Source organism: Mus caroli, unplaced genomic scaffold, assembly GCF_978045245.1.
Source record: "Mus caroli unplaced genomic scaffold, Mus_caroli_1 scaffold_6, whole genome shotgun sequence".
Lineage (NCBI taxonomy): Eukaryota > Metazoa > Chordata > Mammalia > Rodentia > Muridae > Mus > Mus caroli.
Genome location: NW_028227261.1, coordinates 711,062 through 723,331, shown reverse-complemented (window position 1 = coordinate 723,331; position 12,270 = coordinate 711,062). Strand labels below are relative to the sequence as shown.

General features: G+C 42.2%; 1 protein-coding gene across 4 annotated transcripts in view; it reads left to right on the top strand.

Moving 5' to 3' along the window:
* Gnb1 (G protein subunit beta 1) overlaps positions 1-11,212 on the top strand; it is a 65,281-nt gene extending 54,069 nt beyond the window's left edge. For 3 of the 4 annotated variants that reach the window (XM_021159571.3, XM_021159570.3, XM_085838522.1), the window contains 5 exons: positions 3,237-3,303; positions 4,843-5,044; positions 6,791-7,007; positions 9,129-9,244; positions 9,429-11,212. In XM_021159571.3, the coding sequence (XP_021015230.1) occupies positions 3,237-3,303; positions 4,843-5,044; positions 6,791-7,007; positions 9,129-9,235 (593 nt within the window). In that variant the 3' untranslated portion in view covers positions 9,236-9,244; positions 9,429-11,212. Of the gene's footprint in view, positions 1-3,236; positions 3,304-4,842; positions 5,045-6,790; positions 7,008-9,128; positions 9,245-9,425 lie in introns of all 4 variants that reach the window. The other variant, XM_021159572.3, reaches the window with a different exon arrangement.
* The last annotated feature ends 1,058 nt before the right edge of the window (positions 11,213-12,270 follow it).

Below are 12,270 nucleotides of genomic sequence, written 5' to 3'. Positions count from 1 at the left end.
AAATTGAACTCAAGTAATCAAATGGCAGCAAGCACCTGTACACATGGTCCCATCTTGCTGGCCCTTGACCTTTATTCCTGAAGGATAGTTTTGCTGGACATACAGAATTGATGTCACCTTACATACAGTTGATGTCACCTTAATGTGTATGAGTGTTTCCCCTGCATAAATGTTGGTGCACCACATGCATGGCTGATGCCAACGAAGCCAGAGTGAGGGTGCGGGGTTTCTCCTGGAACTGGAGTTAATAGTTACGACCCATCGTGTTGGTGCAATGAATTGAATCTGAGTCTTCTAAAAAGTAGCCACTGTTCTTAATCACTGAACCATCTTCTCAGCTTTCAACATTTAAAAATATAACGTATTAAAAGGTGTATCGGGCTGGTGAGATGGCTCAGTGGGTAAGAGCACCCGATTGCTCTTCTGAAGGTCCAGAGTTCAAATCCCAGCAACCACATGGTGGCTCACAACCATCTGTAACGAGATCTGACTCCCTCTTCTGGAGTGTCTGAGGACAGCTACAGTGTACTTACATATAATAAATAAATCTTTTTAAAAAAAAAAAGGTGTATCTTTGATTTTTGTAGTTTGATGGTGATATTCCTAGATGTGTAACTTTCTTTATATTCTTGTGTTTGGCATTTGGAACTCACTAAAATATGTCTTTTGCTAAATCGTAAGATTTGAGCTATGTCTTCCAGTGCCCTGGTTTCTATGGTTTTGGGGGTGAGCTGCTTCAGTTTCCACTTCCTCACATGTTTTGTTTCTATTCAAGTAAATTCGGTTGACTTTGGTCACTAGACAACAGCTTTCCTTCTTATTAGACTAGCAGTGACCAGCATTTGAAGAAAGCTCACCTGGCAATAGATGGCAAGAATACAAATTGTGCTGGGGAGGTATGGAAGAGTGGTCACATAAGTTTTTGTGTCAAATGGTCTCTTCAGATTCAGAAATTCTGTGTTTTTATTTTAAAAGATCCCCTCTACAAGCACTGAGGTTTTATGTCTTATTTATAAACAAGATTACTTCTCATGTTTCTGAATATAATTACAAGAGCTAAATATAAAATGTCTATTGTAGCATCTGATCTTGAGGTATATCTTTGTGGTCCTTTCCTCGTGAGTGTAGATCACACGTTGCCATTTCTTAGTACACTTGCAGCCTTGGCAATATAATTGTCATAGCAACTATGGGTTCGTTATGTTCCTTTCAAATGTCTGTTCAGTTTCATCAGGTTAAGAAACACATACACAGCAGCAAAACTCTTACTTGTCCTCCTGTCACTTGAGCTGTCTGTGGGTATGCTGGCTACCTGTGTGGTGTTGCTGTTAACTGTTAAAGTGCCTGTCTATGTAAGTTAGGACTGTTGGAGGCTGCTTTAGCACTTCTCAGGGATGTTCCAGCAGATTGGCTGATCATCCAACTGTGTAAGACAAAACCATTGAAGTCAGTTGAAGAACAGGCTATTGGTAGTTGGTTGTCCTATTAGGAGCTTCCTATGTAAAAGTATGCCCTCCAGGGTCAAAACTTAATAGATGGTATAGGCTATCTTATAGGATAAGGAAACCCTAGAAATGGATGTAATTGGGTTCACAATAACTGAAAGAGTGTTCATTATTACTATTTATATTAATATTTATAATTTATAGGTAGAATATATATTCTTTTTTTTTATTATTAATTGAAAATAATTAGCCAGGGGTTGTGGCATACTCCTTTAGTTCAGCACTTAGAAGGCAGAAGCACAGGATTCTGACTTCAAGGCCAGCCTCATGTATAGACTTGAGTTCCAGAACAGCCAGGGCTACAAAGAGAAACCCTGTCATAAACAAACAAATAAGACAGGCACATACATACGTGCATGCGTGTACGTGCACTTTTTTTCTTTTTTTGAAAATGTGTCTGTTGCCTAGATACTATTTTTAAGGCGACTGGAACGTAGACACAGATTGGTCTCAATGCTAATCCCTAGGGACGGGTGAAAAAAGAGTGGAAGGGTGGACTCTGAGCTGCTGTTTTGAGACCTTTAGTTCTGGTCCAGAGGGCCGTGATTTACCTGCCCTTCTGATGTACCACGGCATTGCCATTCAGTATTGTGACCTCGTAGAGTGAGTAGCTAGAACATTCTGGTGTATAATTTTTTTCATCTAATGAATAATTGGATGTTTTACATATTTATGAATACAGTGGGTTGTCTTTGGTTATTTGTTGGTTGGTCTGGGTTTTTTTCTCCCCTCCCTCTGAAGAGTATTGGTGACCTTGGATATAGAAAAAAAGATTCTGTCTGTCTGCAAAGTCTGCTGTGAAACACAGAACTGGTCAGTTAATTACATACTTCTGTTACTGTCATCTTGGTGTCCCCTCCCATTGATTTGTCAAACCCACAGACGAAAGCAAAGCCCAGGAGCTTGCCCCTCAGCATCCCTCCATGTCACTCCAGCAGAAAGGAAGGAAGTGCTACTTTCAGGGCTAACCACACAGGCAATTGCAGCACGTACCTGTGCACAGAACCCATACATATCGGGGAAGTTCTCAGTGTCCTGCCGTGTGTTGTGTAATTTTATGTAACCATTTATAATTTGTCCCTTTGCTTGGCAGATTTTACTCCACTCTGGCAAAACTAGGTGACTTTCAGATATCAGTCTTTTCAGTTACTCATTTTCTTCTCCCTCAAAATTTTTATTGTATTTTGAGGCAGTCTCGCTGTCCCCTGTTCCATCCACAGCTTCTAAGAAATCTTTCCAGTGGGTGTCAGCAGGAACATAGCTTTTCCATGCATACTCCATATCACAGCTCTTGAGAAAGCAAGCGTAGTCACCCGTATTTTTGGAGCCTTCCCACTGGATATTTTCAGTGTGCTTGCTGTTCCTCTAGTTGGCCTGTAGCCCTTTCTCCCTTGTTTCCATTACTATCTCTCTTCTCATTGGTTCTGAGTTCCTTTGTGTCCAGCTGCTCTACTCAGTAAGTAGATGAGGACACAAATGTTGATAAAAGGAAACGGAAAGACACAGGTAAGGTGGAAGAATGAGGTGTTCCCAAGGCATAGCTCACTGCTATGAGCTGTGCAGGTGTGGGTCTGTCTAAAGCATTAACCCATTGAGTCTGCCTAGCTATAGTTTCACCCATCCCGTGACAGAAGTTCTGGGTATTTTTATTACCATGGTTTTCACAGGGAGAAGATCCTAAGATTGAGACTTTCTAGACTTGGTTATTCATTTGGGTGTGCTCTTTTTCAGGTTATCTGTCCTGTTGCCGGTTCCTGGATGACAATCAGATAGTTACCAGTTCTGGAGATACCACATGGTGAGTACCTGACAAGGCAGAGATTGAGGCTTGAGGTCTATCTACTGTTCTTGTTAATACTGGTTAGTAGGGTTACTTCCCATTGCAAGATAAATGCTTCTTGATCATAACCTGACAATTACAAAACAAAGTATCAATGAGTAACTCATTGCATCATCTGTGGATATACAAAGTTTGATTTTGAACAAAGAACTAAAATATAGATATTTAAACTATAGTTGTATATCAAGTACCTGTTTTAATTTTTTTCTCCATTTATTTTTACTCATGTAGGTGGTGTTTTTAGCCCTGTGGGGTTCTTTTTCACTGTAAAGTCAACTTAGCATATTGTGAGAATGAGTATAGCTTTCAAACAGCATCTCTGTCAGATTTGTTTATTTTAGAATATTTGCTTACTAGTAGATGGAGACGCATTCAAGTAATTTTTCCTTTTGTTTATTAATGAAATGACCAGGTGGTTATTTTAAGAGAATCATTTTAAACTTAAGTTGCCCTTGTGGGGTTTTCTGGTCGTGGGAGACATTCCTGGGAGGTCAGTAGCAATATTTTAAAGTTGATTTAGTAGCATGGCTTACAGGCCAATGAATCCAACAATGGACTATTGATGAAAATGTTACTCGGGCGTGGTGGTGCACGCCTTTAATCCCAGCACTGGTTTGAGGACAGCCAGGGCTACACAGAGAAACAATGTCTCGAAAAACCAAAAAAAAAAAAAAAAAAAAAAATGTAGTCAGGTGGGCATCGAAGATTAGTCATTACGAATTTCAAATTTCATGTGTTGATTATTTTTTTGGTTGAAATATGTGAAACTTTTGTGCTCTGTGCTTCTTCCTTTCAGTGTCCCTCATGCCTAGCAAAGATAACCAGCATTCATTGTAGTGAACTTGGTTGATTGGATTGGTGTTGCTGGGTGAGACAAGCTGGTGAGGTTGACAAGAATGGACAGTGTATCATGCTGTTGCTTCTGCGGGTTGCAGCAGGAAGTAGCCTGACTACCATTTTCATAGGCAGCTCCTGCTTTATGTAATGCTGATGATACCAAGGCTTTTAGCCACTGTCAAGCAGAGGCCCTTGGAAAACCTTGTACATCCATGAAGACCATTTTTGGTTTATGGTCCTTGTTGCAAGAGGAGTTGGAGCATCAGAGTTTCTCTGAGCCACTTATTTACATTCCTAGTGTCTAGGAAGGTGGAAAATGAGGGGATGGAGAGAATAACACAAGTGAAACAGGCTCCTTTTTTTGGGGCCTTAGCACTTTCTGCCATCCCACAAACTGCCCATGATTATCTTGTGTGAAGGACAGTGTCTCCTTTGCTGTAGTGTGAGGTAACCTGGAAACAGCAGGCCCATATGCTTATCCATATGGTTGTTTATTGTTTTCATTTTCTTTTCCTTAGCAAAATCTCATTACAGAAGTAAATGTGTCTTCCCCATGGCACAGAAGTCATCTGTGATTCTGGGTAGTATAGAGGGTGTTGTTTTAGGTGATTGGTCCCATGTGTGTGCCTGATACCTTCTTTTCATTTCTTCCTGCTCCAGTGCCCTGTGGGACATCGAGACTGGCCAGCAGACAACCACGTTTACTGGACACACTGGAGATGTCATGAGCCTGTCTCTTGCTCCTGACACCAGACTGTTTGTCTCTGGTGCTTGTGATGCTTCAGCCAAGCTCTGGGATGTCCGAGAAGGGATGTGCCGGCAGACCTTTACAGGACACGAGTCTGACATCAATGCCATATGTGTGAGTTTAAATTGTCTGCTTTAGATCTCAACCTTTGTTGTTGTTGAAGATTTGTTTTTTTTTTAGGGTCTGGAGAGATAGCATATTAGTTGCTTTTCTGTTGCCGGAACAAAACCACCATGATCAAGGCAACTTAAGAGAAAAAACATTTAATTGAGGCTTACAGTTTCAGAGGGTGAATCCATGTCCATCACTGTGAGGAGCCTGGCTACAAGCAGACAAGCATGGTGCTAAAGAAGTAGCTGAGAGCTTCCTTCATCTTGAGATATAAATAATCACAAGGCAGAGAGTGAACAAGCGAAAACTTGGAATGGCATGGCCTTTTGAAACTTCAGGCATCCAACAAGGCCATACTTTTTAATACCTCCCAAACAGTTCCACAAACTAGGAATCAAGTGTTCAAACTTAAGAGCCTGTGGGATCCATTCTCATTTATATTTGTGTCTGCCTGTCTGTGTGTCTGTATCTGGGTATGTGCATGTGTATTAGAGCCAAGTGGGCTGTTAGGAGACACCTGACATAGATTGGGTAAACCAAACTTGGGTAGTAGTAAATGGCTTTTAACTCCACTACCTTAAAAAAAAATGTTTTTTGTTTTGTTTTTTTCAAAGTTTGTTTTTAAATTTGTGCTCTGTTTGTTTGTTTGTTTTGTGTTTTTCTTTGTGTTTATTCTGAGAAAAGGTCTAGAAGTATGGCCTAGGCTTGCCTAGAACTGGAAGTCTTCTCTAGCACTAAGATTATAGGCAGGCCTTTGCTACCAAACCAGGTTGTCCCCTTTTTTTTTTTTTTTTTTTTTTGCAAATACAACCAGAGTCACAAAATCTTTTAGAAGCAGCTAAAACCCTGTGCTGTGCATATATTTCAGACACTGATGAGGCTATTAGGTGCCAGCTCAACTCTTCCTTTTCTTAAAGTGACCAGTAATTTAGAGGCTGAATATCTTGCCAGCTAAGGGAATGGCAAATTTAGAACTTACTTTCTTTTTTTTTTTTTTTTTTTTTAAAGATTTATTTATTTATTATATGTAAGTACACTGTAGCTGTCTTCAAACACTCCAGAAGAGGGAGTCAGATTTCATTATGGGTGGTTGTGAGCCACCATGTGGTTGCTGGGATTTGAACTTCAGACCTTCGGAAAAGCAGTCGGGTGCTCTTACCCACTGAGCCATCTCACCAGCCCTAGAACTTACTTTCTTACTAGCACCTCCTGAAGAGATGAGTCTGGTGACTAGAGCCGTGATTTGCTCCATCCTCCACAAGTCCCTCCTGACAGCTCGTGTCCAGAGGACAGAAGTCCTTTAGCAGTGCCTCAGTCTCATTGCTTTTCTATACTGAAGTCTGCCTTGTTGACAAAGGCAGTCCATGAGTACTATGTCAGTACCCCCCTAGTACATGCCCCATTCACTCTAGGATGACAGCCCTTATTTTTGCTGGAACATCATCCTGTTTTCCTTTCCATGGGAGCCATGCCACTGCATTAACATCATGTCTTATTGAACATTTACTTTTGTGTTAGTATATGGCCTAGAACTTGGTATATATAGTTCAGCTTGACCTTGAATTCACTGTGTTCCTGAAGGCTGTGTGCTCCATTCCATGCTTGATTACAGATTACTACACTTTTTAGCCCCTCCTGTGCTTGTGCCTGAACTATGGGCCTTACCTACGCTAGGCAAGTGTTGAATCAGCTGGCCTGTGTCCCAGGCCTCATTGTTTACCTATGTCTTGATTTGTCTTCTCTTTTTAGTTCTTTCCCAATGGCAATGCCTTTGCCACTGGCTCAGACGATGCTACATGCAGGCTGTTTGACCTCCGTGCAGACCAGGAGCTCATGACCTACTCCCATGACAACATTATCTGTGGTATCACATCTGTTTCCTTCTCCAAGAGTGGCCGCCTCCTCCTTGCTGGGTATGATGACTTCAACTGTAATGTCTGGGATGCACTCAAAGCTGACAGAGCAGGTCAGTGGGCCACATGGCCTTTCTGTGTTTGGGGGAATCAGCTTGCTTCTTTCTATGTGGTAAAATGAGGTTCAGATGAGCTGAAATGTGTACATTTGTATCATCAGCTTAGTTATGTCATAGCTCAGCAGAGGGGACAGTTAAAGGCCATTTGAGCTCTGGCACTCCAGGAAGTACCAAAAGCTCTCCTGTGAGGAGAATGTGGGAGTTGATTGTATGCCAGATACCACTGAGTTCAGTGTTCAAGTTTCCCATTTTTTCCTGTGGGTATCCATGGTTAGCCTGGAACACTCTATTAGACCAGATGTCCTTGAATTTAAAAGTCTTCTGATTCAGCCTTCTAAATACTAGAATTATTGGTGAGTACCATCAATTTTCAGTTTTCCTGACTCATTCTCTGTAGTCATTTGCCTCCTAACATATTCCACCATGGACAGCTCCATCTTCAGCTGTCTGAGCCTATCTATACAGCTTTGACATCTGATACCATGCCCCTTCTTCTGTACAAGGTTGTTGAACAGTGTGCTGGTAATGATTCAATTTAAAGCCTGAATTTAATATATCAGAATCAAGTGGATTAAATACAAGCTGGACAAAAGATTAGAAAGTTTTTGTCTCAAGAGTCTCCCTTTGAGCTCAAGCTGGCCTTAAGCTTCAAGTTGAAGAGCTTTATTACATTCAACAAATCTGCTTTGGAGGAGGGAGGAAGGGTTGTGACCATGAGTCTCGTGGGTCCCACTGTGGCTGCTTATAACCCACCAGACTACTGAATTGAGGACAGTTTTGGTGGCTCACACATTTAATCCCAAGTTTCAGAAGCATGCAAATTCTGTGAGTTGTAGGATAACCAGGGCCTGTCTTAAAAATAAAAATAAACATTTCTGCTTTTGTCATTGTAGCCCAGGAAGTTGACTGAGCTTAAGAGAACCTTCTAGCCCTTGTTCTTAGTTGGTACATCAATATCTACAGGACTAAAATTTGTTTTTGAAGTTTCAAACCCTTCTGTGAGAGAAGGGGTGTTTTAGCAGGTGTTGTGCCATGTGGCAATGGGTCCATGATTTCAACTGTAGGCTCTGTGTACCCTGTGGTTAGTTGTTCTGAGTTTATTATTCAGGCTTTTTGGTTTTTTGGGCTATTATGTTTTGTTTTGTTTTTTAGAGATTTATTTATTCTAGCTGGACACTGGTGGGGTATACTTTAAATCCCAGCACTTGGGGAGGTACAAGCAGGCAGATCTTTGAGTTTGAGGCCAGCCAGGTTTACAGTGAGTTCCAGGACAGTCAGAGCTACATAGAGAAATCTGTCTGGCGGATGGGGTGGATTTATTTATTTTATGAATATGAGTGTTTTGCCTGTGTACCTGCAGAGGCTTGAAGAGGGTATTGCATTCCTCTGGAACTAGAGTTACAGATGTTGTGAGACACCGTATGGGTGCTGGAAACCAAGCTCACATCCTGAGACACAGATGGATGTTTACTCATTATTTATTTGTTTGTTCATTTGTATTTTCTAGACAAGGTTTCTCTGTAGCCTTGGTTAGCCTGGATCACCAGATCTGTCTGCCTCTGTCTCCTGAGTGCTGGGATTAATCCAGCATGTGGGATTAAAAGGCATGTGCCACCACTACCCATTTTTGTATACTACCTGATTTTTGTTGGTGTACAAAAATTATCCCAAGGGGGTCTGTGAGAAGAACATGTTATGATTGGTTGCTCTCTTAACAGAATTGACCATACACCTAAGGATAATTTCTACTTGGACAAGAACCTTCTCCCTTTGTAGTGACCTTCCCTTGCCCTCTTTTTTTTTTTTTTTTTTTTTTTTTAAAGATTTATTTATTTACTATATGTAAGTACACTGTAGCTGTCTTCAGACACACCAGAAGAGGGCATCAGATCTCGTTACGGGTGGTTGTGAGCCACCATGTGGTTGCTGGGATTTGAACTCTGGACCTTCGGAAGAGCAGTCGGGTGCTCTTACCCACTGAGCCATCTCACCAGCCCTCCCTTGCCCTCTTAAGTGCTTGTTGTACCAAAGTCTTGGAGTGTTGTTCATCCAGATGAGCCTCCTGCTTTGTCCCAGCCTCATGTGTGTTTGTGGTTGTGCTCTTTTTGTTCTCAGGTGTCTTAGCTGGACACGACAACCGAGTCAGCTGCTTGGGGGTGACTGATGATGGCATGGCTGTGGCAACAGGGTCCTGGGACAGCTTCCTCAAGATATGGAACTAAGACCAGGAGGTAATGGAGCAGCCCCATTCCCAGGACATGGCATTTTCCTATATGGGTTGTAGATTTATTGAGATCTTGTTGATCTGGCATTGTAGCAGATCTGCAGTGAAGGCCCTTAGCTGTGATGCAGAGAACAGTGGGAAGAGCTCGGGTTCTTTCTGTGTGCACTGACTCCAGGCTCTGTTCACAGCAGCAGGTGGATGGATGCCATGGCGACTGGAAGACCATTCCAACCTTGAATCGTTACAGAGATAGCATATCCTATCCAACCATACTAACGTGGACACCCACACCTCCCCTCAGAACTTCAAAAGGGCAAGATCTTTTTTCCTTCACTTATTGCTGAAACCAAGAGCACAATTCCCATTAAGAGAAGGATCTCTGTGCTGTAAACTAAAACAAATTGTGCATTTTTTCCGGGGCCATTGTTTTTGGTTTATTTTGTTTTGTTTTTGTTTTTATTTTGGTTTCCGTTTTGTTTTGGGTTGGTCCAATTTTAAAAGGAAATACTACAATAAAAATGTTAACCAGAAGGTAACCCTGAGTGTGATTGTGAGAAAGACACACGCCTTTTTACTAGTTCATTTGCATTTAAATCAGTGATCCTGTTCTGTGGCATTCATGAAAAACAAGTTGAAGACTGTTTATCTGGAATTGTTTCTAAATATAAGTCATTTGTAGCAAGACTTTGGAAGCATTCTTTCTTAAACATATTCCTTTATGTTCAGTAGTTAAGAGAACCAGGGCCCATGGTGGTCTCTGACTTGTCACTGATGTATTTTTTTGTCCCTGGCTTGCTTTTTTTTTTTTTTGTTTGTTTTTTTGTCTCATGTCACAGATGACTGTTTCGCACAAACACAGCATAGTGGAAGAAAAAAATTCAGAAGCAAAGTAGCCAAGCACATGTTAGGATGGCCACGAATGCTTGGTCCGAATCCTTCCCCTTTGCTCAGCAGTGAACTTACTCCCAGCACCCTTCACTCCCTCCTGTCCCCTCACTGTCCAGTTTCTGTTCTTTCCTTGGGTTTCCTGTGAAGTTGGAGGGAAGTTTGTAGTCATGTGACACTAGCCGTCCTGCCCCTGCTGTCAGAGATTTTTTTCTCCAGAGAGGTGCCTGTCCTGTGCTTGGATAGTCAGTTGGTTATTTGTGTATGAAACAATGTACAAATCAATGTTTTGAAAATAATGATCTCAGACTTTCTAAGTTAAATTTTAAACAATTTGATTGTTTGCCATATTGGGTGGGTTTACTCTTAGAATCGCATGCTGTAGAAATGCTCTAAAGTGCATATAGGACTCAGTCCTTAGATGTTCTTTTTATTTTAAGAAATAACCTCTTCAAGTTGTAACCGTGGCGGCTTTGTCCATTACTGTTGCTATTCTGCACACATATCGGAAGCAGCAAGCGCTTTACACACTTGAGTAGTGGGATAAGTCACTGTTTTCTTTACTTTACAAAACAAAACAGTCCTGTTGGGAATGATTGCTGTTGAATTCTGGAAGGGAGGGGAAAGCTGCTCTGCTGCCTCTTTGCTACTTCCTGGAAGCCTGCCTCCACGGAAGAACAGCCTTTTGCATCTGAGGCGACCATTTTTACACCATGCAGATCTTCATGGTTATCATCTCAAAGCCATGTTCAGCAGCAGCGTTTGGACAGCAGTGTTCTGTGGGCCCTCCCCTCCCCCATATCCTGCACCCCCTCATAGCAGTAGTGGCTTCGCCATTCTGTTTTCTGCAGTGTCCTGTACAAAACTGTGCTGTGACTGTGCGGTAGGCCTGGACATGGCAAAGAGAATACAGCGAAGCCCCTTCTCTTCCTACCAAACAACTCTGTAGAGCTCTCTGCACCCTGTACCCTTTTCACCTTTTGTATTTAATTTTAAAGTCAGTGTACTGCAAGGAGGCTGGATGCAAGATAGATACTATATTAAACTGTACTGTTATTTAAGATGTAATAAAGCAGTTTGACATGAGGGACTCTGGTGTGATGGTTATTTGAGGATCATCTTCAGTGTGTGGGGGTATGCCCCAACTGCTGACTCAACAGTTATATAACGTCATGAGAGACCCTTATAAAAGTGTCAGCTCGGGCTGAGTACAGTAGTACACACCTTTAATCACAACACTCAGGAGGCAGGGCCAGATGGATCTCTGAGGTTAGCGCCAGCCTGGTCTACTTTGCAAATTTTAGGACTGCCAAGCAATATAGACAACTGTCTCAAGGGACGTGGGGAGATCAGCTCCTGGGAGGTTTCTGATATATATCTCAGGTCTGCAGAGCCACATGTTTATCACGACAAGTGGCCTTTCACCCTCAGCACCTGGGCCCTGTCTGCCGTCTCCTGCTTTGACTTCCTCTTCCTCCACTAAAATGTCTGAGGACCTGCCCCTCCGGAGATACTTTCCTGTTGACTAAGCAGCATTTCCTTCTCAGGCAGTAAAGGTCACTGCATCTTGAAGGAGGAGTGAGCATCAACCCCTGAGTTGTTGGACTGCCTGCCATTCCAGCTTCTGACACCCATTCCACTGCAGCGCCTGGTTCTAAGTCTTACGATAAAAATTTTAATCTTTAAGGTTTTGGGTTTTTGGGGTTTTTTTGTTTGTTTGTGGTGGGGGTTTTTTTGTTGTTGTTGTTGTTGTTGTTGTTTTTTCAAGACAGGGTTTCTCTTTGTAGCCCTGGCTGTCCTGGAACTCACTCTGTTGACCAGGCTGGCCTGGAACTGAGAAATCCGCCTGCCTCTGCCTCCCAAGTGCTGGGATTAAAGGTGTGCGCCACCACGCCCGGCTTCATCTTAAATTTTAAGATTATAAAACATAACTGATCTTCAGGCTCACATCTCCTAAACACTGACTGGCCCAAGCCACCTTGTTTGGACAATGGTAAGCAAACAAATCCATCCAGGGTCATCGGTGGCCCCTGATGCCACACACTGTGGTGTGATGGGCAGGTCAAGCAGATGGAATGGGATGGCCTAGTCTAATCCTCTCCTAGTCTCCTTGAAATAAATGTATTTTTCAACACACACACTTTGCAA